This window comes from Neolamprologus brichardi, chromosome 1 (assembly GCF_056152115.1).
Source record: "Neolamprologus brichardi isolate AB-2024 chromosome 1, ASM5615211v1, whole genome shotgun sequence".
Lineage (NCBI taxonomy): Eukaryota > Metazoa > Chordata > Actinopteri > Cichliformes > Cichlidae > Neolamprologus > Neolamprologus brichardi.
Genome location: NC_142104.1, coordinates 29,575,001 through 29,597,701, shown reverse-complemented (window position 1 = coordinate 29,597,701; position 22,701 = coordinate 29,575,001). Strand labels below are relative to the sequence as shown.

The 22,701-nt window shown below is 41.0% G+C and overlaps 3 protein-coding genes across 20 annotated transcripts in view; all 3 read right to left on the bottom strand.

Annotated features, from left to right (window-relative positions):
• csnk1g1 (casein kinase 1, gamma 1) overlaps nt 1-1,521 on the bottom strand; it is a 36,153-nt gene extending 34,632 nt beyond the window's left edge. For all 6 annotated transcript variants that reach the window (XM_006793834.3, XM_006793835.3, XM_006793836.3 and 3 more), the window contains exon 1: nt 1,345-1,521. The gene's annotated coding sequence lies outside the window, so the exon portion shown is untranslated. The remainder of the gene's footprint in view (nt 1-1,344) is intronic.
• A 4,505-nt stretch (nt 1,522-6,026) lies between these two features.
• On the bottom strand, nt 6,027-14,823 carry LOC102784823 (sorting nexin-1-like). The gene is made up of 15 exons (XM_006793839.3): nt 14,671-14,823; nt 14,034-14,187; nt 12,184-12,308; nt 11,983-12,049; nt 11,830-11,873; nt 11,600-11,741; nt 11,430-11,508; nt 11,224-11,299; nt 11,012-11,125; nt 10,725-10,818; nt 10,362-10,567; nt 9,728-9,871; nt 7,873-7,953; nt 7,345-7,416; nt 6,027-7,184 (listed from the first exon to the last, which is right to left on the bottom strand). The coding sequence occupies exons 1-15, from the start codon at nt 14,788-14,790 to the stop codon at nt 7,134-7,136; spliced, it is 1,569 nt and encodes a 522-aa protein (XP_006793902.1). The 5' UTR covers nt 14,791-14,823; the 3' UTR covers nt 6,027-7,133.
• Nucleotides 14,824-17,777: 2,954 nt separating this feature from the next.
• Nucleotides 17,778-22,701, bottom strand: part of neo1a (neogenin 1a) — a 163,070-nt gene continuing 158,146 nt past the window's right edge. For 8 of the 13 annotated variants that reach the window (XM_087840664.1, XM_087840694.1, XM_087840667.1 and 5 more), the window contains 3 exons: nt 21,257-21,544; nt 20,952-21,088; nt 17,778-20,245 (listed from right to left, as the gene is read on the bottom strand). In XM_087840664.1, coding sequence (XP_087696790.1) covers nt 20,093-20,245; nt 20,952-21,088; nt 21,257-21,544 — 578 coding nt within the window. In that variant the 3' untranslated portion in view covers nt 17,778-20,092. Of the gene's footprint in view, nt 20,246-20,293; nt 20,398-20,951; nt 21,089-21,256; nt 21,545-22,701 lie in introns of those variants that run through there. The other 5 variants (XM_087840678.1, XM_087840697.1, XM_087840701.1 and 2 more) reach the window with 2 other exon arrangements.

Below are 22,701 nucleotides of genomic sequence, written 5' to 3'. Positions count from 1 at the left end.
CCTGCCAACAGTGCAGACTCCTACTGTGGCCGTGCCAGCTAAAGGCTGCTGCCTCTCTCCTTAAAGGCAGCAGCTCTAATGAACTAGAACTGAATTGAATTTTTATAGTCCATGCTCTTGCTCCTCTGAGAATTCACACAGTAATAACAACAATAAATAAACACATAAAAATAAATTGTAAGCATGGCAATGTGATATTTTTTCCTTAGGTTTGAACTAATGATTGTGCAAATACTGCAAGATCATCAAGAGTGTATCATACAATTGTAAATTCACCAGTTTGAACAAACATGTTCCAGATGCAAAAACAAGTTTTTAAAAAACCCTAATCTATTTGCACTTTGCTTAAACGTGGACCTTCCTAAGCTGTGCAAACAGTGAGCCTGAGCTCTACACAAACTATTTCACATCATTTATCATGTTCTCACGATGACTTATACTAGACAATTGTTCAACTACTAATATATCAATAAAATGTGACCTTCAGAGCTGCTTTACGGAGCATGACACGCCGTTATTTTATTGCAAAATACCGATCACAAGTCATCCCATATTGATTCAGTAGCAAGACACTTTAAGACGGTCCACGTGTATTAAAATATGACTAGTAGCAAAGAAAATGTACACTGGAGGTACACACAGAAGTAAAATTTAAACTGACTTTAAACCCGAGCGTTCGCATCTGGGACGACCAGACCAGATCCAGTCCAACATTTACAACTGTGCCGACGACGAGCAGGCTGACAGGGGGGCCTGGGTTCAACCTTTCCTATTGTGAGCATCCCTCACCTTGTAGTAAGCAGTCAAGGCACTAGGTTTTCTATGTGAGGAAGTGCTGGTTAGAGGCAGCTGAGGCTGATCGATCCTTTACCAGCAGGCCTAAGGTTAAATCAAAACAAGGAAGAGAGGTGGCAGCTGCACGTCAGCGCTTCAAAGCCAGCCGTATCATTAGTGTCGGTCACGTCGAGCAGTAGGTAAACGAACCATCAGCTCAATAAAATTACCTTCACGCCACCGTCAAACCAGACTGACCAGCCATAAAGCTAACGTTAGCAAACATTACTTAGCCACAATGGTTGGACTGGCTCAAAATATAGTGTGAGAAAAATCACAGATTGGACATTTTCATGTTAATTATGAAAACCGAGTAGTTTTAAAGGGCAGCAAATGTAGCAGCCCCTCTCTCTGCCTGGTGTCAACGCCTTAACTAGCACCTACTGATGGCTAGGTGACAGCTGGACCGAGTGCAACAAGGAAATTAGCTCCGTTAGCAGCGAAAACATTAGCCAAGAACCAAAAGCCTCCAACTAAATGCTGCTTGGCTAGCAAACCCCTCAGGCTCACCTTCGCTGTGGGAAATCCAGACAGTCGGGGCACAGCTTGTCGTTTTTCGCAACGAAAAACGCAGACAAAAACGCCGCCTGTGATGGGGAGGTTTTCTGTGCTGCCCGTTGTTGCTGTTGTCTCAAGCTAGAACAGCCGAGCGGCTCTCTCCATTCTTCGTCTGCCTTCGCTGCTCGTGAGAGGTTCGAGCATACCGGATGTAGAAAGACGGCACCGCCCGCTTCACCACGCACACTTCCAGGTCACACTGAGATTGGCTAATTAGCGATGAGACCATTGACTGTTAAATCAGTCATTGGTCATCTTTATCTAATGCACAAGTACATACTTCTATAGTTGTGTACCCTTATACACACGCTCTACAGCGAAAAGAAAGTTTTATAGTTTGAAAAGAGGGGCATCTCAATTTCAACCATATATATAATTTGTGCTGGGGTATAATTATAATTAACCTATTTACGTATATTAGAAGTATTTTATTAGATTTTGTAACTTAGTAATATTTAATTAAATTTAGTCAGTTACAGTTATTACTGTCTGTGACCAGCTGTGACCACATTACTTTATTATCATGGATTAATAAAGTATTTTGATTATTTTATACAGTCATTGTGTAATGCATTACTGTTTTTAGCGATGGACTTGCAGAAATTCTGGTGCTTGCATTTCCACAATATGTGAAATATAGAACAATTTCAATTAAATTTGATTTGATTCACTTTCATTTAAATAGCACCAAATCACAATAACAGTCACCCCAAAGTAAAAACACTGCAATAATACACACACACACACACACAAACTAAACAATCAGATGGTCCCCAATGAGAAAGCACTTGGTGACAGTGGGAAGAAACCTCTGGCAGAACCCGCCTCAGGGAGGGGCAGCCTTCTGCGGTGACAGGTTAGGGTTGAGGGGAGGAAGACGGGACAAAAGTCATGTTGTGAAAAAGAGCCAGAGATTAATAAGATTGACAGATACACAACAAACTTACCTATGAAATCTGCAAATCCATTATTTTTGTGAGTCTAAACAAATCCAGCATGAAAAAAAATTGTGTTGGTACTTTTGTCAATCAGGGAACTCAGGGTTGTTTTATTCCTTGAAGGGATGTAAGTTGTCTTATTACAAGGATGCTAAAGAGGGTGGTGTCAAAATATTGTGGCACTGCTTATATGTAATTTCTGTGTATTTTACACTCTAACTCATTTTAACCCCGTGCCATAACCTTCTACGTAACCTGATATGCACCTCTCAAGAAATGTAACTACATGTCAGATTGATGCATACCACAACGACTTGAATGACATGGTTAGGACGTATGTCTTATATAAAGTTAAGTTAATAACTTATTTCTAAGACAAATTCTACAGGGTGCACAAGCGAGGTAAGGGAGGGTTGTGTTAAGAGACTTGATTGGGCAATACAGTGTAATAAAAATTACCAATGGGCTGGTGTCAGAGTGGGGCTAGTTTGTATAATAAGCTTGCGCTAGGCTCCAGTCTTGGCTTGTAAAGCTTGATTTAGACTTCTGCTGGAAAGCTACGTCCTAACCATGTCATTCAAGTCGTTGTGGTATGCATCAATCTGACATGTAGTTACATTTCTTGAGAGGTGCATATCAGGTTACGTAGAAGGTTATGGGACGGGGTTAAAATGAGTTAGAGTGTAAAATACACAGAAATTACATATAAGCAGTGCCACAATATTTTGACACCACCCTCTTTAGCATCCTTGTAATAAGACAACTTACGTTTACGCTTACGCTTACGTTTTCATTGTGGTTTATTGCATCATTTCTTAAAGGAATGATTTGAAAAGTTACCACAACACTAGTCGTTTTCGGTTAATAATAAATAATTTTGGTAACATAGTAGATATTTATTCAACTAAAAAAAATATTAATATTTTGTAATTCTTCAGCCAGGAAGAAGTGCGGAAAGTTGAAGATGTCCAGTTTAACTTGTTAAATTGCTAAATAGGGCAGGAAGATGTTATGTGTGTGAGAGAGAGACAGAGTGTGAGCGGGGCAGGAGAGGGGGTCATCTTTGCAACCTATCTATCCATCCATCCATAATTGGATCTTCTACAGTCACTGTATCAAGACTCCAACATGTCTCAGAGAAAACACCACAAAAAAAAGTTTCCCCTGACTCTCCTCTCTGAGGTGACCAGTTAAATTCCCCAGAAGACGTATTATCCATCTGAAGGGCTGAAAGTAGGAAAGAAAACCACAATCTAGAGAACAGGGTTCAACAAATGCAAGCAGAGAAAATTAAACTAGAGGAGAAGTGCAGACAAATGGAGCCCCAAAATAAACACTTGGAAGAAACGCACAATGAATTCCTCATGAACTGACAAGACCAACAAATTAACAATACGCAATAACAGCCCAACATTCAGATTATAAATGAAGGCTGGGGAATAATATTTGGATAAGTACGGCAGCAGATTATAGACCTGAGAACAAGAAGAACAAGAGAAAACACATAAAGACCTACAGTGTACGCTTCAAAAAATGCACTGGAGAAATCAGGAGTTAGAAGACATGTACAACCAAGTACAACGGAGGAATACAGACACGAGGCAAAGCTAGTACAGGAGGCAAAATAAAAAAGAACTGAAAGAAAAGCTTGAAGAAAAACAAGCAAAATTAGAAGAACTGTAGAAAAGATGCAAGAAAGTTGAGAGGGCAAACTCAGAAGCAATCGATGACATAAAAAACCTCAGAGCTCCAGGAACAGTGATTGAAAAAGAAGAAAAAATGCTTCTGCTTTTTCAAAAGGAACGACTCTCCTGCTTTCTCACTTGATCATGAAGAGGCGTAGTCTCGTCTTCCTCCACCTTTTCTCTCTCCTTCCTCTTCAATCATCTCTCTATTGGTCTCCCCTCCCTCTTCATCATTTTGCACCCTCACACCCCAACCAGTCACGGCAGTTAATTGTCCCTTCATGTGCCTGGTTCTGTCAGAGGTTTCGTCCTATTTAAAGGGAGGTTTTCCTCCCCACTGTCACCTAGTGCTTGCTCAGGGGGAATTGTTGGGCTTTTCTCTCCTATCTCTTTCCTCCTTTTTATTTTATTTTATTTTTAATTTTTTCATTGAGAACACAGGGTAGGGAGATAGGAGGAAACAATAAAGACAAATGAATCTTTTTTTTCTTACATGCATCAAATCAATGTCTTCATTCAAGAATAATTTAAGGAAACAATGCCAAAATAACACATCACAAGTCTTAAAGATAATCCTAAACCAAATAGAAACAGCTCTGCACTGGACTACACCCCCTGTAACTAGGGCCCCTGAAAATAAGCCACTATAACTAGTCTCCATCATGACCTAGCACACAGTAGTCCTTGAAAGCAGTTGCAACTGCTTACTAAATAGCCAGTAGCTCCCCCCACTCCTTTACTATCAAATATTGAAAATGCCCAATTGTGTACATGTTTAAAATGAATAGATTATTTATGTCCCTCCTAGGAACTTGACCATAAAAGGAGGCCAAAAAGACCCAGACTGGTTTTGGCAGTTCCTGGGTGTTGCCAGATGGAGGCCAGGTGCAGTCTGGAGGAGAGGTAAGAAAAAGATTAAACGCAAATCTTAAAACATTAGGCAGCTCTCTTCATGATTTTAAAAGTATTGTGGCAACAATATACACAAATTAGATTAAAGCCACTGCAATGTGCTTAGAAGTCACATGCCTCCCCGTGACACTGCTCCTGTCCTTTTGTGTTTCAGAGTAGTTTTGCCCTGGTCTCCACCCTCACTACGTCACACACGAGCAGCATCACTGATTACACATCTAGGCTGCAGTTGGGCTAGTTAAGATGGAGGCATCCCCTCATTTGACGCTAGATAATTGTGCCTCCTGTGGGCGAGTAACCAAAGAAATTGTTGATTTGGCTTTGACCAGTTTTTCTGTGTGCAGATGTCCACTGCTGAATAGGAGAGCTGCAGCTAGACAGAGAATTACTGGAGAGAGAGATTCTAGAAAGTTTAAGCTGCATACCAGATACTACTCACCAATCCCACCATATTAAACTCTGCAGCTTCACTCACAAAAGATGGGCTACATCTGCCAAAACCTGCAATAAACATACTGAACTTTTTGCCTGTGTTCTGCACTTGTGTCCACGTCCAGCCTTCATGCACGACAGATTCTTTAGTGCTTTTGCAGGTATCAGGTTAGATAGAAATGATTTTTAGACAGTTGTTCCATCACACTTCAGCAATAGGAAAACATCAGTTAATCTAAATTTCCATAATCTAGAAATTTGAGGTCAAATATTGTGGGGCCAAGCTCTTGGCCCACAAGAGCTTGTGATCTCTGTATCACAATCTCTTTATGACTGTGCATGGATAAAGGAAGATAGTCTAGGTGTAGCATAGACAGTATGAGCTAGAAAATGAATGAGGTGATTAAGTTAATCTTATTCAAGTGAGAGCAACATTTTTAAAGGGAAAATTGAACTTGATAAAAACTTCAGCGTATAGCGTATTTTTTTTTTTTTTTGCAGAAGTCAAAACCAACCTTCAAAATCTTTGTAAAGAGGACAGTGCTAACCAGTGGTCAATGTTATATGTACAGTATAAGTCTAGAATATCACAATTTATCTCAGTTCCCCAGTGAAATGGAAAATCCCACCAAACACATAAAAACAAACTCACATAAACAAAAACAAGTGTCCCAAAGCTGAACTAATGATTTATTTTGTACATCTACATGTACAGCATTTCCAGGAAAACGTGTGTACTAATGCAAAGTGGTTACAAAAATAAAGCACATTCTTACGTAAATATGACATGACAGAAAAACTACACTTACAAATGCTGATTAAGAAAATAAGGGACCATCTCACTTGAATGTCTTTCTGTCATTGTTAGACCAAACAAAAAAGTATGGTTAGCAATCTGCACAAGTTCTGTTCAGTGCTTTATATGTGCACACTTGTACATGTCAGTCACTTTCATGGTTCTAGACAAATCTCTGCAGCAGTTCCCAGTGGTTTCCTTTAGGCCTCCACGTCTGACAAAAATAGGACCAAATATAAACTCTTGAAGAAACTGACATAAATGTAACTATCATATGTGTCACTGTAGAAAATACTACCAAAGCAGAGGTTACATTTTCACACCCTGCACTCACTGTAACAACTTATATCATTTTGTAACACCTCTGACAAGCTTGTAACCTTGTCAAATCTGCCTCTATCATCTAATACGTAATCTATGATATACTGTTTGAATGTGCTAATACTCCTGGTACATGGCCCCAGCTATCAATAGTGTTTGTTTGATAATATTAAAAAAAACCTCTTGAAATAGAACAATTTATTTTAGTGCATCAAAACATTATCTGACATGCATCAATCTGTTAGTGTGGAATGACTCACATATGCCTATCTTCTCATGTAAACTGTAGGCAATGCTACCTTGGGACAGTACCTCCATGTTAAAATAAACAAGAGACATAAATATATATCCCACTGACAGGACGGTGAGTTTTACAGACACTCGTGGCCCTGTTAATCTCTGCTGGATTCTTGCTTTATACCATCTTAAATCAGAAACATAAACAAGGCAATATACCAGAGAAATGCTGTGGAAAAGTGGCGCTTATCATATTGAAGTACTGTACAAGATAAGAGAAGACGATGTCATTAAAAAGACAAAAGAAAGAAAAATGGACGGAAGTTTCTTGTGTGTTTCAAAATTGTCTTCTCAGTTCCTGCTTATAGAGGTAAAGTGTTCAAAAAGGCAGTCGGGGTCTTTAAAGAGTCTCCCTCTTCATCAAGCTATCGCTTTCGCCTCAGGCAGGAATGCCTCCCAAAACTTTATGAGCTGGAAAACAATCAGAGAGAGAGAAGAAGACAAAAAGACTATTAAAACATTTCTTTAACAGTAAGATGTTAATTGTTACCGAAGTTTAACAGCCATGTTCGTTATCCTCACAAATACTTGTACATGTTGGATATGATGCTTAATATAGTTAAGTGATTACCCGCTGCTGAGACTGCAGCATTGCTTCCAGGTATTTAATTATCTGGCTCTTGAAGTCCTTGGCTTTCTCTTTCTGAAAAGACAAGAGTTGTCACATCTAAGGTTCAAGCCGGCTGTAGGAATTTCTGGCAGAACTTCCCCTGTTTCTGAGGTCAAAGGGAGCTGAAATCCAGCAACTTTATTGTGAAGAACAATCCGCTGTAGCTTTTGGCTTTCATCAGCTTTCACAGTCCCCTAACATCATTTATTATTACCTGCTCTGTTCTCACATTCATGTGAATCAGTGCGATCTGAAGCACTGAATCTGAAGAATGTCAAGAAAAGTGCAGGGATGAAGTGCATGTTTGAAATCAACTATCTTGACTTCACAATGAAGTTGCTTGTGCTACTGGAAAACCCGTAAGTGTTCACCAGGTCTAATATGTACAGTAGCACTCTTAAAATTCCAGCAGTGACAAAATGAGACACAATCATTCTACTTTGATACTAACCTTTGGTGACACATTAAAAGAAACCCTTCCCAACATACCTCAAACCTGAGAACCTCCTTGCGTACAGTCATGGCAACTCTGTCAAAATCTCTCTCGTACTGAGTAACCCTCGCCTCCCACTGACGACACACAAAGGGAGAAAAAGAAACAAATCACCACAACTTGCAAAAGATTACAAAACACAAGCTAATAAATACAGAGACTACAGATGACTGTCGACATTGACGGAAAAGGGTGAAATCCACTCCTCGTAGTGAAATCAAAGAGGTGATTGAAGTGTAGACTTTCAGCTTTAATTCAAGGTATTATACAATAATATTGTCGTAAGAGTTTATACTGGCTCAAAAGCAGTTGCTGGTTTCCTTCGCAAGTTTGAGTTCATGACAAATTGAGGAAAGGCCAGGAATTTGATATCAGTGGTGATGATGCGAGTGAAGGATGCCGTCAACAACAGCTTAGTGGGATGGTAACTGTAGGAGTGGAAAAATAACCAAATTCAGTACTTTCCAAAACAGAATGAATAACCTGGCGAGCTACCAGCACCAAAAGAATATGACACACAAAGTGAATTTACACACTAAACTGCTTCACAACATTGGGCCAAGCAAACAACACTGTAATGGAAGAATCGAACAAAAAAAACCCACAAAACGAAACAAGCCAAAAAAGCAGACGTATTTTCTAACAGGTCAATGCAACAACTTGTTAAACCTTAGGCTACGTCCACACGTACCCAGGTATTTTTGAAAACGCAGATTTTTCTATGAGTTTGCACCTTTTGTCCACACGTAAACGGCGTTTTTGGTCACTGAAAACTGAGATTTTTAAAAACTCCGGCCAGGGTGGATATTTTTGAAAACTCTGTTTTTGCATTTAGGTGTGGATGAGAAAAACGGAGAAAACGCAGAAAACGCAGCGTCAAAGGTGTGCGCCTTTTTTGACGTCACACTGTGCGCCACGTTATTGTTTCGGTGAAATGAATTTCTACAATACTATTACTGTTAATTGTACTCTCTGCAGTGCTTAAATGCTTACATATACACACACAGTTACTGTCCCTCCACACATACCACTCGGTTCTGCTTCTATGCCCCAGCTTTGTTTACTTTTTCCCACCAAGGCTTCTAGACTTCTGATTGGCCAACATTTCTGCACGGTTAGGAATATTTTGCCACCTGTTGCTTTGGCATGTTCCTAGCAGCGTTTTCCTTCATTTCTGCCTTTACGTGTGGACGGGATTATATTTTAAAACGAAAACGGAAAATCTCCGTTTTCAAAAATACCCGTGTACATGTGGACGTAGCCCAAGTGTAGCTGACAACCCACACTTCAAATTAAATTCCTTCAGTGTCGTACTGATGTGAAATCAATTCCACTAACCACAATACTCTAACAGATACCAAACTATATTAGTGTTGGAGCAGTTCAATATTAACCAATGTCAGAAATTGGTGAAAAAGCAGCTTCACAGTGCCATCTTACAAAATAATCCACAACCATACAGCAACTTGTTACATGGATTTTCGGTTTGCAGCTTTTTTCTTTCATCTTGCTGACAAAAAGAACTAAATAAATGAACAAAATTACTCTTACATCTCCACTTTGATAAGAAGCTGATAATTTAATAAAAGCAAAGAAAAAAACCTAAATGTTTATATATTTGAAGAAGCTGACATGTTGGTAATGGGAGTGTCTCCTAAATCAGAACAAGATGACAAAGTATTTTAAAAGAAACACTTTTTTGTTTGGGTTCCTGTAACCTGTTTGTCAAACTGGCCTGATCAACAATCTGCTGCAGGAGAAATTTAAAAAGAAAAGAAAAACCTTTGAAGTCCATTTTGGTGTAAACTAAAGACTGTGCTGCATTAACTGTGTGGTCACTGCCACTGTTACCTCAGTGATCTCTTCTTTGGCCTGCTGCAGTTTGTCGGGTTTGTTGGCCCACAAGAGCTTGGCCTCGGCCTCTCTCTTCTTTTGGAGTGTACTCTGAGCCTCCTGCCACCTCTGCCACGCCCGCATGCGCTGGTCAAAGCAGCCCTGTGGACATCCATTTTTAGATCAGACAGTGGTAGTAGCAACACCTGATCTTTCCACGAAACAGAACAGACAGCTTGTCTGCAGTAAAACTGTGACCTTGCACCATGTTAAAGGTTGGTTACAGATCTAAGGAGAGCCCTTATTGTTGTCGTTACTTCCTCAAGCGGTGCGATTCAAACATAAAGCTGTGCATATCGCATCGCTCACTTGCACAACATTAAATAGCCCTATTCAGACACTTGATTGTACATGTATAGGTTCTTCTGCACTAATGATACTGTCTTCTTTTTTTAAAGATTTTTATGTAAATAACTTCATTCAGTTTATTTAGTTTTACGAGAGAAAGGCAACATAAAATACTCAACAATTACCAAAATGAGAAAATTCTCAAATCTTATTTTCTCTGGGATGTCGCCCTCATTCCCTCAAGAAATATATTTCTTCCCATCTACCCTATCTACCATCCTAACAGTACAAGTAGAGGGCTTACCCGCACAGCGCCCAGCAGGCGGATGTAGTCACCAAGCAGTTCTGCAAAGATGAAGAAGTCACTGGCTGCCTGCTCCTGATGCAGCTGCTCCATCTTGTCCTCCACCTCTGCCAGCTGCGAAAGGGCCCGTGACAGAGCTGTATTGTCCTCAGAGTTCCCGAGCATGGCCAAACTTTTGGCAAACACTGCTGTGTTCCCACATAGCTCTGATATTAAAGGCGGAAGCAGAAAATATATTCAGACTACTTGTTTCACCCTGAAAGAACTGAAAGACATCTGGGCTGAAATGTTTTCTTTCCCTAAATTAATTTGATAAACGATGCAAAGAAAAGCTCAAGTCAATAAAAAGCAGGTGAAGCTCACCTTTCCTGTGAATGACAAGGGAGTCGACCACGACATGAAGCTTCCTGAGCTGTTGCTCCTCATTCTCCACCTCCTGGAACTTGTCCTCGAACCACTGAGAGACACAGAATAAACATCAGCAACCTCTTCATCGTGTTTAGAATGGCAGAACTGTTTGATGCCTTCTGCTGGCTCCACAGATCTACCAGGGTCTGTTCCTGCTCATCCTTATGCAAATTTATATTTGGAGGCCACATGTGGAACGGTATGTAAAAACTAAACACTTCAGCCCTCTTTTCAGCCCTTACAGTGTCAGACTCGTTCATCTTGATGGTCATCTTGTTGACAGCGTCTGATGCCTTATTGATCATTTTGAGGAAACCTGCTCCACTCAGTGCTTGGGTGTTCACGGCTCTGGGCAACTGAACATAAAGCATTCCAAGAATTATACATTTAAAATTCAGCACTCACCAGTCAAGTATTTGTCCCATTCCTACTTTTTATATCTTGAAATACTCACGTCTTCTCTTTCCAAGAACTCCCGCACATCAGGATCCTGTAGTAAAGATGGATGAGACACTACTCTCTGAAGATACCTACATAAAGCACAGTGGCATCAGGGATGAAGTGTGTGAAGCAGAAATTGTAATAAAAAAAACAACAACAACAAAGAAACTAGACATGATGTTAATAATGTCACTGTGTAAATCATATGTGGATCCACACCTCTCCAGAGCTGCTCTTCTCCTCTCCACAAACTCTACTGATGATGGATCATCCATTCCCACCTTCACTTTGGTCATTCCTGTTGAACCAAATGACACGTGTCACACAGCAGGGACCGGAAAAAAAAAAGTGCAGAACCAAAGAAAAAAAACAAAAGGCCTGGCACCCACCTACAACACTTTTCTCTGGTGGTGGTGGAATGATGCATCCATGGAGTGACTGCTTGACTGACAGCTTTTCATAAAGGCCCAAGAAGTCACTAAAGCGCCTCCTCACAGAGAAGACCTTACTCCTGAACATGGCCAAGGAAGTCTGGTGGAAGATCAGTGACAGGACATGAGAAAGGCACAACAGCAAAAGCTAGTAAAAGCCACGAATTAACACAAGCTGGATTATATACCCTGGTGGATACTTTGTAGGCCACATATGCATTCATGCCATCCCCTAAAGAGGACAAAAACATCACACAATTAGCTACTTTACAATTAATAACATTAGTTTAATCTACAAAATGTAGAAGGTTGTATGATGAAAAAAAAAAAAAGAGACTGACCGACTTTCTCTGGGTTTGTGACAGCAACATCCACATCAAAACTGTCCTTGGCCTCTTCCTCTTCCAGCTACAACCAATAAGAAGACAGCAACACAACTCATACCTTGAACACACCTAAGCCTTTGCAGCGCAAGTATTAGAAAAGCATTCACGCTACTGAGATTCTCACAAGTTCTTAGAGGGCTCAGCCGTGGCCTGTACCTGCTCCAAGGAGGTGGGCTGCATGGCTGCGGGGCTCGGAGTGAATGAGGAGGCATGCCGAGGACCAGAGGGCTCCTTCCGAGAGGAGCTGCTGGACTTGTCTGTGCTCAGTTCCACGTTTGCATCTGGAGAAAGAAAGCCTTTTCATTCATGTTCCAGACTTTTTACAGACTGGCTGTCATTTCTTGCTGCAAAAAGTTTCATAAATTCAAATTCAGCTTATATCTACTCATAACTGGATTTTCATTTCAATTTTTTGTGCAGTGTGGTTTGGAGGAAAGGTAACAGATACTATATGAAACTACCCAGAACAAGCTTTGTGAATTTTGTGAGGGAATCTTGATTTCTGGGAAAAATATTCAGGAAAAAGGCAGACATCTCCCAAACTGGGGTCACAGATGCATGAAAATGGTCGGCTAGTAAGCTGTGGTGTTTAAACAGTGCTCAATTGCAGAGGTGGGAAGTAACAAAGTACAAATACTTCATTACTGTAATTAAGTAGAATTTTCAGGTATCTTGACTTTACTTGAGTAGTTTTTTCCTGGCTACTTTTTTACCTTTACGCCTTACATTTTCAAAACAGACTCATTTGGGTAGAGTTATTATTTCGTCACTGCGAAGCTCCAAACATCAAACTGACAACGCTGTTCATTTATTCATCACCAGAGGATGTTGCATAGAAATAGACAAAAGAGGCAAAACTGTGCTATAGTCTGGGGTTAAAGTGGGCCAGTGGGTTTTTTGTGGGGTTTTTTTTGCCACAACACCAGAACAACTGCGGGTGTCAGTGAGTTGCAATTGCAGTACTTCAACATCAAGCTAGCCCTACTGAAGACAAAAGGTTTGGCGCACAGTGTATTGCTAGCTGAAGGTCCAGCTGCTGTATTTCAAAGGGAGAGAAAAGAAAGAGCTAACTTCACTCAGAGATGAAAGAAAAGTTGCATAAAAATAATTGGCAGGTTAGTGCATTATAAACAGGTTAGTTTGTTGTACTGTGATAATTTAAAGTAAAGAACAGTGTGTGACAGTGGTCAGAGTTAGGTACATCAAGGGTAGCAGGGAAGAATCTGAAGTTAAACTGATGATGCTTCGGTCATCGAATTCCACCTTCATTCCCGTGTACAGTGTCTAATATAACGACAGCATAAACAGTGTATTGTCAGTGTAGAGGATGGAAATGAGCCAGAACAACTCAAACTTAAACAACTGTTAAATTCAGGTGTGTAAATCCACAAAGAGCACCTCAGCAGCAGGAGTTATACAGTTCACCTGATCACAGTCTGCATATTAAGAACATCTACTGGAGCTCTCAATAGAAATTATTTTGAGTTGTGTTTCTTTTCCCCATATTAAGTCATTACAACTGATTTTAGAGCTCCTGCTGAATCCACTTTAACCTCTTCCCTACTCCCAAAAATTTCTGTTCATCTAGACGTAGCATTTTCAGTATGAGAAACGTTTCCTCACTCATCCAAGTGACCTGCAGTCAGCTGAGACTGAAGAAGTCACTTGGACAAGTGACAAAACTTTTCTTTCTCTAAAAACGCTACGTACAGATGAACAGAATCAACTTTTTGGGATTTTCCTCTGATCCGGTTGGATCTGCAGTTTTTGAAATACTCTGAACTTTCTGGCACCAACTACTATGCCACATAAACTTAAATCATCAACATGTTTGCATAATCTTGAGTTGAGTAAAGCAAGCTGTCACCATGCTTGTTTTTTGTTGTTGTTGTTGTTGTAGTATTATGTTATCTGTGCAAGATCGCCATGAAAAATGATACAGCCAAGAGCAAGAAGCTGTGGATGCTGCAGATGGCAGCTGTTGTTAGGGGGAAGTGTGTCCTCACCAGCAAACAGATCGTTGTCATCGTCGGAGTGAACTCCGTTGGCCTTGGCCGCTGTGCTGCTGGCCGCCTCCTCCTCCTCGCTGAACAGATCTGAAGGCTCCTCGCTGACGCGGTCGGGCTGAGAAACTCCCCGGCTCACAGACACGGGGTTACTCTGCAGACAACCACCACAGAGACGAGCTGTCATTACAGTTTGCAGACAGTTAGGACAGGGGCTGATAAGCAGGGTGGAGTCATGTGACTAACGGAGCTCACCAAATTTTTATTTATTAATTCTGCTAAAACGATAAGTAAGAGGGGCTTGACTGTGAACGAAGCCAGCGTTTTAATTAACAATTAACCAACGGGAACAAGCCGAACAAGACAAAAGCAGTGATAAAACATATTACTTGGTAATAAAGAGAGGCCAAATTTAACTCTCAGCCAACTCCAGACACCTTTACAAATCACTTTCGCTGCTTCCAAAGAAAACCTGCCCGTATTTCGCGACTGTCCGTCAAAGCCTCAGCGTTTCGGGATGCCCTGAATGCAGGTCAGTTGAGATATAAAAAAAGATGCAGGCTTTCTGACTCTGACCTAATGCAAACCTAAAAACACACGTCAATTTGTTACTGGTGTCACCGATGCGGGAACCTACGTTACTAACGAAGATGTCCTCGCCCTCGTCGCTGTCCGCGTCTGCCATGTCACACAATCCCGGCTCTGACTCCTCTGCTGTGGGGAAAGGAGGTGGGTTCCGATCCGAGCTGGCCGCCATATTCCCTGTTGTGAGCGCAACTGGCGTCCCGGAAGTGAAGGGGGGCGGGCGGTTGAGCGGCTGCAGCGACACCTGCCGGTCACTTGGCCACATTACAGCCTCCGAAACCACTGCCACGTTGTAACCCAAGAGAAACAGTGTCTTTGATTTCAGATTGCAGATCTTTGCTGAGAGTCTGCTTCTTAGACAAATATCTAAAAACACCCCCCCCCCCCCCCCCCAAAAAAAAAAAACCCCAAACAAACAAAATTTCCAAACTGTTTGCTTATTTGACGCCGTGAACAATGTCTAGAGCACATATGTCAAAATATGTAATTTTATGTTCCTGGCAAAAGTTTGTGCATGACCGTTAAAGTTTACTTAAAGTTTACTGTATGCGGCTTAAAAGCGCATGCTGACAGTAAACTACATCTCCCACAATGCATGTCGATTGTTTAAACCTCAATGCCCATGCCAGATCTGTTATTTAATTATAGACATGTGTGGTATCCACAGAAACGTCAAAGACCAAAGACCACCAAAAAAAAAGAAAAAACGGCAAACGATTAACAAGCAGCTAAACAGATTCCGCAAAAAGATGTAAACACAAAGCCCGGATCCCACCTACAGGATATGCCAATAGGGTGCGAAAAGCCGACATCCCACAGATTCCGAAACGGCAGGTTTTGTCACCCTTCAACCAAAATTCACTGAACCAGCAGCAAAACAAGACCACTACACTTAACGTTTGAAAAACACTGTAATGAAATCCCACTTACTTTGCCTGCTTTGTTTCCACCCCTTCCTTCACAGCCCCATCTCTCAGTGTGCTTCAAGACGATAGTTTCCCAAGAAAATTCTCTATTTTCTGCCTTATTTGCTTGCTGATTATGCACCAATCTACCGTTGTATACAGTGTTGTCGGTCGCTGCCCTCACCACCACCGCCCCCCACCCCCCCCACACACACAAATTATATCTGACAAGAAAGCCTCATTTCTGCAGTTCAGCACCAAAGAAATTTCAACTTTCATAATTTATACCAAATTGCAAAACGCTTAGCTATGTCTGTAATAAAACCTTTGTAACGTTGTGAAAAACGGAAGTTTGTTTTTCCACTTTCTACTATAGAAATCTTTTTTTTTATGACTACAGTTTAATAACAACAACAACCACACAACAAGGAGAGTCTGGGCAATGAGCTACCAGAATGTCTCTTGTAATTGTACACATTTATATCTTACAATTTAAGTCCAAAGAGTCATGCTGACAGAGTTCTTTCTTTGTCACAGCAGCTCTTTCTTTAACATGTAGAAAAACAGTTAAATGTGTGACTTCTTTACATTGACAGAAAGGGCAGTTTCACTGGTCCGGCGCTTAAGATCCAAGTGGGCTGTATGTGGCCCGCAATGTAAAATTAGTTTGACACTCCTGGTCTAGATTCAGGTGACATGATTTTACCTGTTCAAAGGTGTAATTCCCATAGGAGTGCACTAAGTACCGCAGCAATTTCCTAATGTTGTAAACCTGCTCAACATTTGGCAATAAAACCCTTTCTGATTCTGATTCTTACCATGTGACCGCTGATGATCATCAGTGTTATGTGGCTAGATCAGTGGGCAAAAACTGAACTTATTAACCTGAAGGTTGGGTGTTTGTACTGAACTGTTGCATTAGACTGTTTTAGTAGTAGTGAAGCAGTAGCAGGAGACTGTCAGGCAGATGGTGATGTTCTGCAATTCAAGGCACTTTGTTTCCTAAATATCTAGAACAGGGATGTAAAACTCAATTTTACATTATGGGCCACATACAACCCACTTAATGTTAAGTGGGCTGGACATGTTAAACTCGCCTTTGCGTCAGCGTGCAATTTCAACAATATATCTCAGTTTTTATACATGATATAGAAAAGTTGCTTTACAGACAGCTCATTGCACAGACTTTTCTGTAATTATAAAACAAAGCTTTTCTTAATTTACAAGAAATGACCCGTTTTTTCTTTTACCTTAGTGTAGTATGAATACTCATGAGTGAGGTCTTCATTCGCAGCAATGCTATAAAAAACTATTAAAATACAGTTAAAAGTCTAAAACCTCGGCGTCCTTCACTTGTTCCAAAGCTATACAGCGGGCTGAACCGAGCCTTTGTTGGGCCGATTTTGGCCCCCACCCTCATGTTTGACATCTTGATCTAGACTATATAATATTTATCTGGTCTGAGATGAACATAGACAAGATATCACAGTTTACAACTCTTTGAGTAAAGTATTTTAGCCTATATATTTTCTTTTCAGTGGGTCATTTTTCTACATGTCTTTGCCAGATCGTAATATTTCCCAATACCTAGTTTATGCACTCTCTTACAAATGCATTTTATACTGGCTTTGCACCCTTGGACTGTCCTCTCAGTGGAGATCAAAACAAGTAGTTTTATTTTGCTTTTTTTTTTTCTTTTTTTTTTGCTGCAAATGCTGCAGAAAACAACAAAAAGCATGACTAATAGACAGGATTTTTTTTTAGTAAAATCCACAGCTTTAAAAATGCAAAAATAGAGAAATTTCATCATAACTGCACTGACTGTGGAAAAAATGACTTTCCATCAGCTGACCTCACATACAGGATGTTGTCACGTCTACAGATGGAAGACTTTTTGTCACGTGTACATAGATTCAGGTTCACACTGTGAATAAAACCCAAATGTTTTTCCCTATCATGTGAGGTGAACCCATCTCATAATAACCACATGACAGAGTACAAACTGACATAGGCAATCCTCTTCTATTGTTAAATTTATGAGGTGAAATGACAGCTGCCCTGCTTTTTTAATGAAGGATTTCAATGTTGTAAATCAAGCCTGTACTTTTACCGAAAGATATTTATCCCCCCCTCCTCAAAATGTAAAGCCCAAGGTTAGAGACTCTTCGGTGTTCACTCATCTCTGGAGTATGTATGTATACCAATGTTACCTGTCGGGCATCATGTCTGATGAAAAGAAGACGAGCAGACACGGTTACTTTGTTAGTATTCATAATTGTTTGTATACACAATGTATAGGAGCACCAATAAAAAAAACATCTTTTTTTTCCTCTTTTTTTTTGTCCAAACATTTTTTCCGACATTTTTTAAAAAGCCACAGATTTTTTTTTCTCCATTTCTACAGAAAGCAAAGAAAGCTCTGTACATGAACAAGCAACAACAGAATTCCTCATCGTGAGCTGCAGAGTATAAACCGCCTGGCCGCTCAATCCATATCATCTCTGAAGCAAAAAACCAAAAAAAATAATAATAATAAACATTAAAAAAAAAAGAAAAAATAAAGACCAGCTGCCTGCTGCTTACCTAGGACACTACGTTACACAAACAGCTTTCGATATTTAAAACACAAGATATGTAAGAAATGTACTTTCCAAAAATTGTGAAAAAGTGCAATACAGGTTCAACTGTTTACAACTCAATAGATTATTTCCCAAATGGAGTCCGCTCCTCTTTCTCCCGCTTTTGTCCATCAACCCCCACCCTGGTCCCTCCCGACGTGCCGCCCCACAAAAACTTGTTCCTTGTTTGTATCCATAGTTAAAATCTCTTACAGTTATATTGACATTCATGACGATGTACATGTATGAGAAACATGGTATTCACAAAAGTAGAGCAAATTACTATGATCGCAAATGACAAGTTTCTTTGGGTAAGAGGGTAATGAAAAACTAGTTTCTTTTTTTTTTTTCCTTTTTTTTTTAATATTGGATTTGTGTATAGAACAAGCTTCTTTTTTTTCTTCATACAAAACCATGTAAAAAAGCAAAACAAATTGGGAGTCCCCTTCAAAAAAGGCCAACATCTTTGCATCTGATAACATTTGTAGAAGAACCACGGTGATGGAAAAACAGCAAACACACTCCTGCGCTGCCGGGGATGGGGGATGCACGCACGCACACACACGTGGTTCAGCAGTACAGATGCTTGAAACCAAATATTGTTTTTTTGGAAAACAACACACACACTCGACTTAACATCTGGTATAAAACACAACTCGACTGTTGCTGTAGATGGTTTTTTTGTAATTTAGGTGGGGTGGGGGACCAGCGCCCTGAGTCCTCGGTACCCCTGACCTGCGAGGAGATCCTGTCAAGTCCCACTGAACGATGAAGAAGCAGCTGCCGATGGTGACAGCTGAGTGACACCATCCACGCAGAGCAGAGTCGTCTCCACGGCGCCGACACACCTGCGCGTTGGTAAGGCTTTTTTTTTTTTTTTTTTTTTTTTTTTTTTTAAACGGAGCTCCCGTGACAAACCAAAAACTGGAAAACACTTTCATGTACAAAGGGTGGCAACGCGACCTCAGAGAAGAATGTACTGTAGAAACGCACCAGGTCTCTCTCTCCTCTGCTGATATGAAAAACTGAGCTTCAGGACTCATTCATTATCCCACTTCCATCCCAAATAATAATAATAATAATAATAATGAAATGATGGGAAACATTAAAAAACATCAACAAACAAACAAAAAAACATATGTACATGTTTATAAGGATATTTATGTAAAAAATAATACAATAACATAAAAAAAAAAACAATGAAAAGTCATATGACACATGGGTAAAAGACAAAAGAAAAGTTGATGAATAATGTAGGCTTGGTAAAGAGGAGGAGGCTGAAATCCAACGTTTACTTCACTGAAACTGTCCAATAGATATACAAAATGCACAAAGAAAACACTAATCAAACAAACACTGTGTGTAGACCGTGCCGCATGAGCACCATACATCAAAAACCAGCATATTTTTTGGACTTGACACTGAATCAACCGTCTCAAGCGAGAGTGTTCGGCACCGAAAAACAAACAAACAAAAAAAAGACTACCATTTTTGCTGAGGAAAAAAAAAATTCACAATCTTCCGGTTGAAAGCGACCAATGTTTGTTTGTTTTTATTTTTCCTTTTTAAAAGTTCATAGTCTCTGAGAATGGTTCTTCATATAAAGATGAAGTTGTCTCACTTTTTCTTCCCTCTCATGGCAATCTCCTTCCTGAGACTGAGCAAGGTAAGCCGGGGAAAAAAGTAATTCCTACGTTTCAGTCTGGAAGTTTTGTTTTTCTCTGCAGGGGGAGACGCGAGAGTTTTTTTTTCTTTTTCGTGGGGATGAGAAGCCATTTTGTGTCCAGCAGCCTCTGGCTCCGAAGGTTTTGTTGATTTGTTTTGTATTGTTTGGTTGTGTTTTTTTCTTTAGGGTGTGTGACTTTCTGTATGTGTGTGTGGGGGGGGTGACAGAGAGTGTGTGCTTGTGTGTGTGTCTGTCTGTGTGTGGTGTTTCGGTGCAAGTGCATGCTCATGGCGCTGTGGTGATGGCGTTCAGGTCCTTCATCAGGCCCTCGAGGTGGGCCATCTCCTCGGTCAGCTCGTCGGGCTCGTAGCTCTGGGGGAGAGGAACAGGGTTACTGCGGGGGGCGGGGGAGGGGCAGGGGGGGAGGGAGGCAAGCACCTGGAAGGAGGGAAGGAAGAAAGCAGAGGAAAGGAAAGGAGAGGAGAGGATCAGTCAGGGATCTTTCACAGAGGACAGGGAGGAGTTTGGCAAAGGGGGCGCATGGGTGAGGTGAGGCGAGCTGGAGGGGGGGGCTGGGTAGATCAATGAAACTGAAGGGTCGGAAAAGGACAAAAACAGAAAGAGGCAGCAGACAAAAGCACGACGTCGAGGAAAAAAACAAAAAGAAGCCGACACCAACATACGGTCAACAGCCAATCAAGGCAGAGAGAAGGTTCAATGGCAAAAAATTAAAAATCATTCCAGTTATGGGTTTGTTTGGTTTTTTTTGTTAAGATCGGTAGTTAACGGTTAAATGAAATGACCAAAGGAGAGCCGACAACGCCACAAAAAAAAGAATAAGTAAAAACATGGTGAGATTGAATTTGGAAAGAATACAAAAAAAGAAAAACAGAGAGAGAGAGAACAAACAGAAAATGTGGTTAAAACCGACGTTCAGCTGAAAGTAACTGTATCATCCAGTGCCCAAAGTAAACCTGACATGGATTTGGAAGGAATGTGATTGGTATCATTAAAAAAAAAAAAAAAAAAAACAACCCAAAAGAAGCAGCAAAAATAATATCAAATGTTCACCACCATCATTAGGCCTACCAAACAAAATCAGACTGCCTTACTACAAGCAGCCAGTGTGGGGCGCTGTACTCACGCTGTCTACATCTTCTAGCATCTTGCTGGTCTCTGGTACATCGGGGGCGTTGGGCACGGTGACCACCATCGGTGTTCGTGTCCTTCCTAGTGTTCCGATGGAGGCTGTTTTCACAACATGCGGGTGAGTGGGAGGCCCTGAGTGAAGAAAGGTCACACGAAAATACTACACTCAGTGAACGCAACGCACACCAGTGCTTTAAAAAACTTTTTTTTTCAGCTCGCAAAGACTTTTTAAGAGCTAGTTAGAAAAATTGTGATTCAACTCTGTTTAGCTTGTTGGGTGTCAGTGATATGGGGGCTCACCGGTCTGAGTGAGCAGGGGAGTGCTGGGCAGGGCGGGAGACTCATAGGATGGGTGGCTGGAGGCTGGGATTGCAGGTACAGCGAAGCTCTTGAGAGGATGGGCGTGGGCATGCGGGTGAGCTGAGCGGATTGGGGGCAGGTTGCTGGAGTAGCTAGGCTCCTCCTCTGTGGTGGTGGAGCCGTGGTAGCTGCCCTCTGGGTCAGCCAGGATCTCTGAGGGGCAGGAGGCTTGGGAGGAGGCGGTGGCAGGAGGGGCGGGCTCAGAGCTGGGAGTATTCCTCACAGACTCTGGAGAGGAGGCAGCAGGTGGGGACAGTCAGAATGCGGGTTTGCAGGATTAGAACATTTTTCGGCATGCCAGTGCCTGCCAACCGGCTTGTAGAAAGTTACCAAGAAAATGTCATAAATAATAATTAAAGCTGGAATTTTAGGCTTTCATTTTTGGTTTTGCGGTCTCCAATCTGAATATCTGTCAAGGAACTTTCTATTTGTGAATCTGTACACGAGAAGATGAGAGACCTGTCTTATTTAGAATCCTGTAAATATACATATGAACATTACATCATTCAGGTTTCAGTTCATCCTATCCCAGTGGTCTTTTCTTCGTGTTTACATCTCACAGTATCCCAGTTCTATAGCAATATCCAGGTTCCTCAAAACATGAATAAGAGCATGCAAACATCTTAAGTGTTAAAAAAATAAAATAAAAAGAAAGTAGGAAATTTTTTTTCAAAAGCTCAGTAGCAGTAAAAAGCAAACATCTTAACATTTCTGAAGCTGGAACTTGTGGTCTACCTTTATAAATGACTTCAGGTCAGTTGAACACCAGTTCAGCCTTCTATTTTTCTTTCACTATAACTAGTTATTTGTGCATTATACTGCCAAAAGTATTCACTCACACATCCAGATCAGTTCAGGTGTTCCAATCACTTCTGTGGTCACAGGTGTATAAAATCAAGCACCTACGCATGAAGACTGCTTCTACACACATTTGTGAAAGAGTGGGCAGCTCTCAGGAGCAGAGTCGTAGGTACTGTGATAGGGTGCCACCTGTGCAAGTCCAATCGTGAAATTTCATCGCTGCAAAATCAACTGTGCTACTATAAAAAACTGGAAATGATTAGACATGGTACAGACCTCCAAACTTCATGTGACTTTCAGATTAGCTCGAAAACAGTGTGTAGAGAGCTTCATGGAATGGGTTTCCATGGCCAGGAGAACGGTACTCGTCTAACTGCATTGTGCCAAGTGTAAAGTTTGGTGGAGTGGGGATTATGGTGATTTTAGGAGTTGGGCTCAGCCCCTCAGTTCCAGTGAAAGGAACTCTTAATACTTCAGCATACAAAGCTATTTTGTACCATTTCATACTCCTGACTTTTTTGGAACAGTTTGGACGGCCCCTTCCTGTTCCAACATAAGCCCAAAAAGACATGGATGAGAACTTG

Coding starts and splice junctions, on each gene's coding strand:
- LOC102784823 (XM_006793839.3), bottom strand. CDS start 14,790: ATGGCGGCCAGCTCGGATCGGAACCCACCTCCTTTCCCCACAGCAGAG. Junction 12,309..14,033: donor TGACAACGATCTGTTTGCTG/GTGAGGACACAC, acceptor TTCTTTCTCCAG/ATGCAAACGTGGAACTGAGC. Junction 11,509..11,599: donor ACCAGAGAAAAGTGTTGTAG/GTGGGTGCCAGG, acceptor TTGGTTCAACAG/GAATGACCAAAGTGAAGGTG.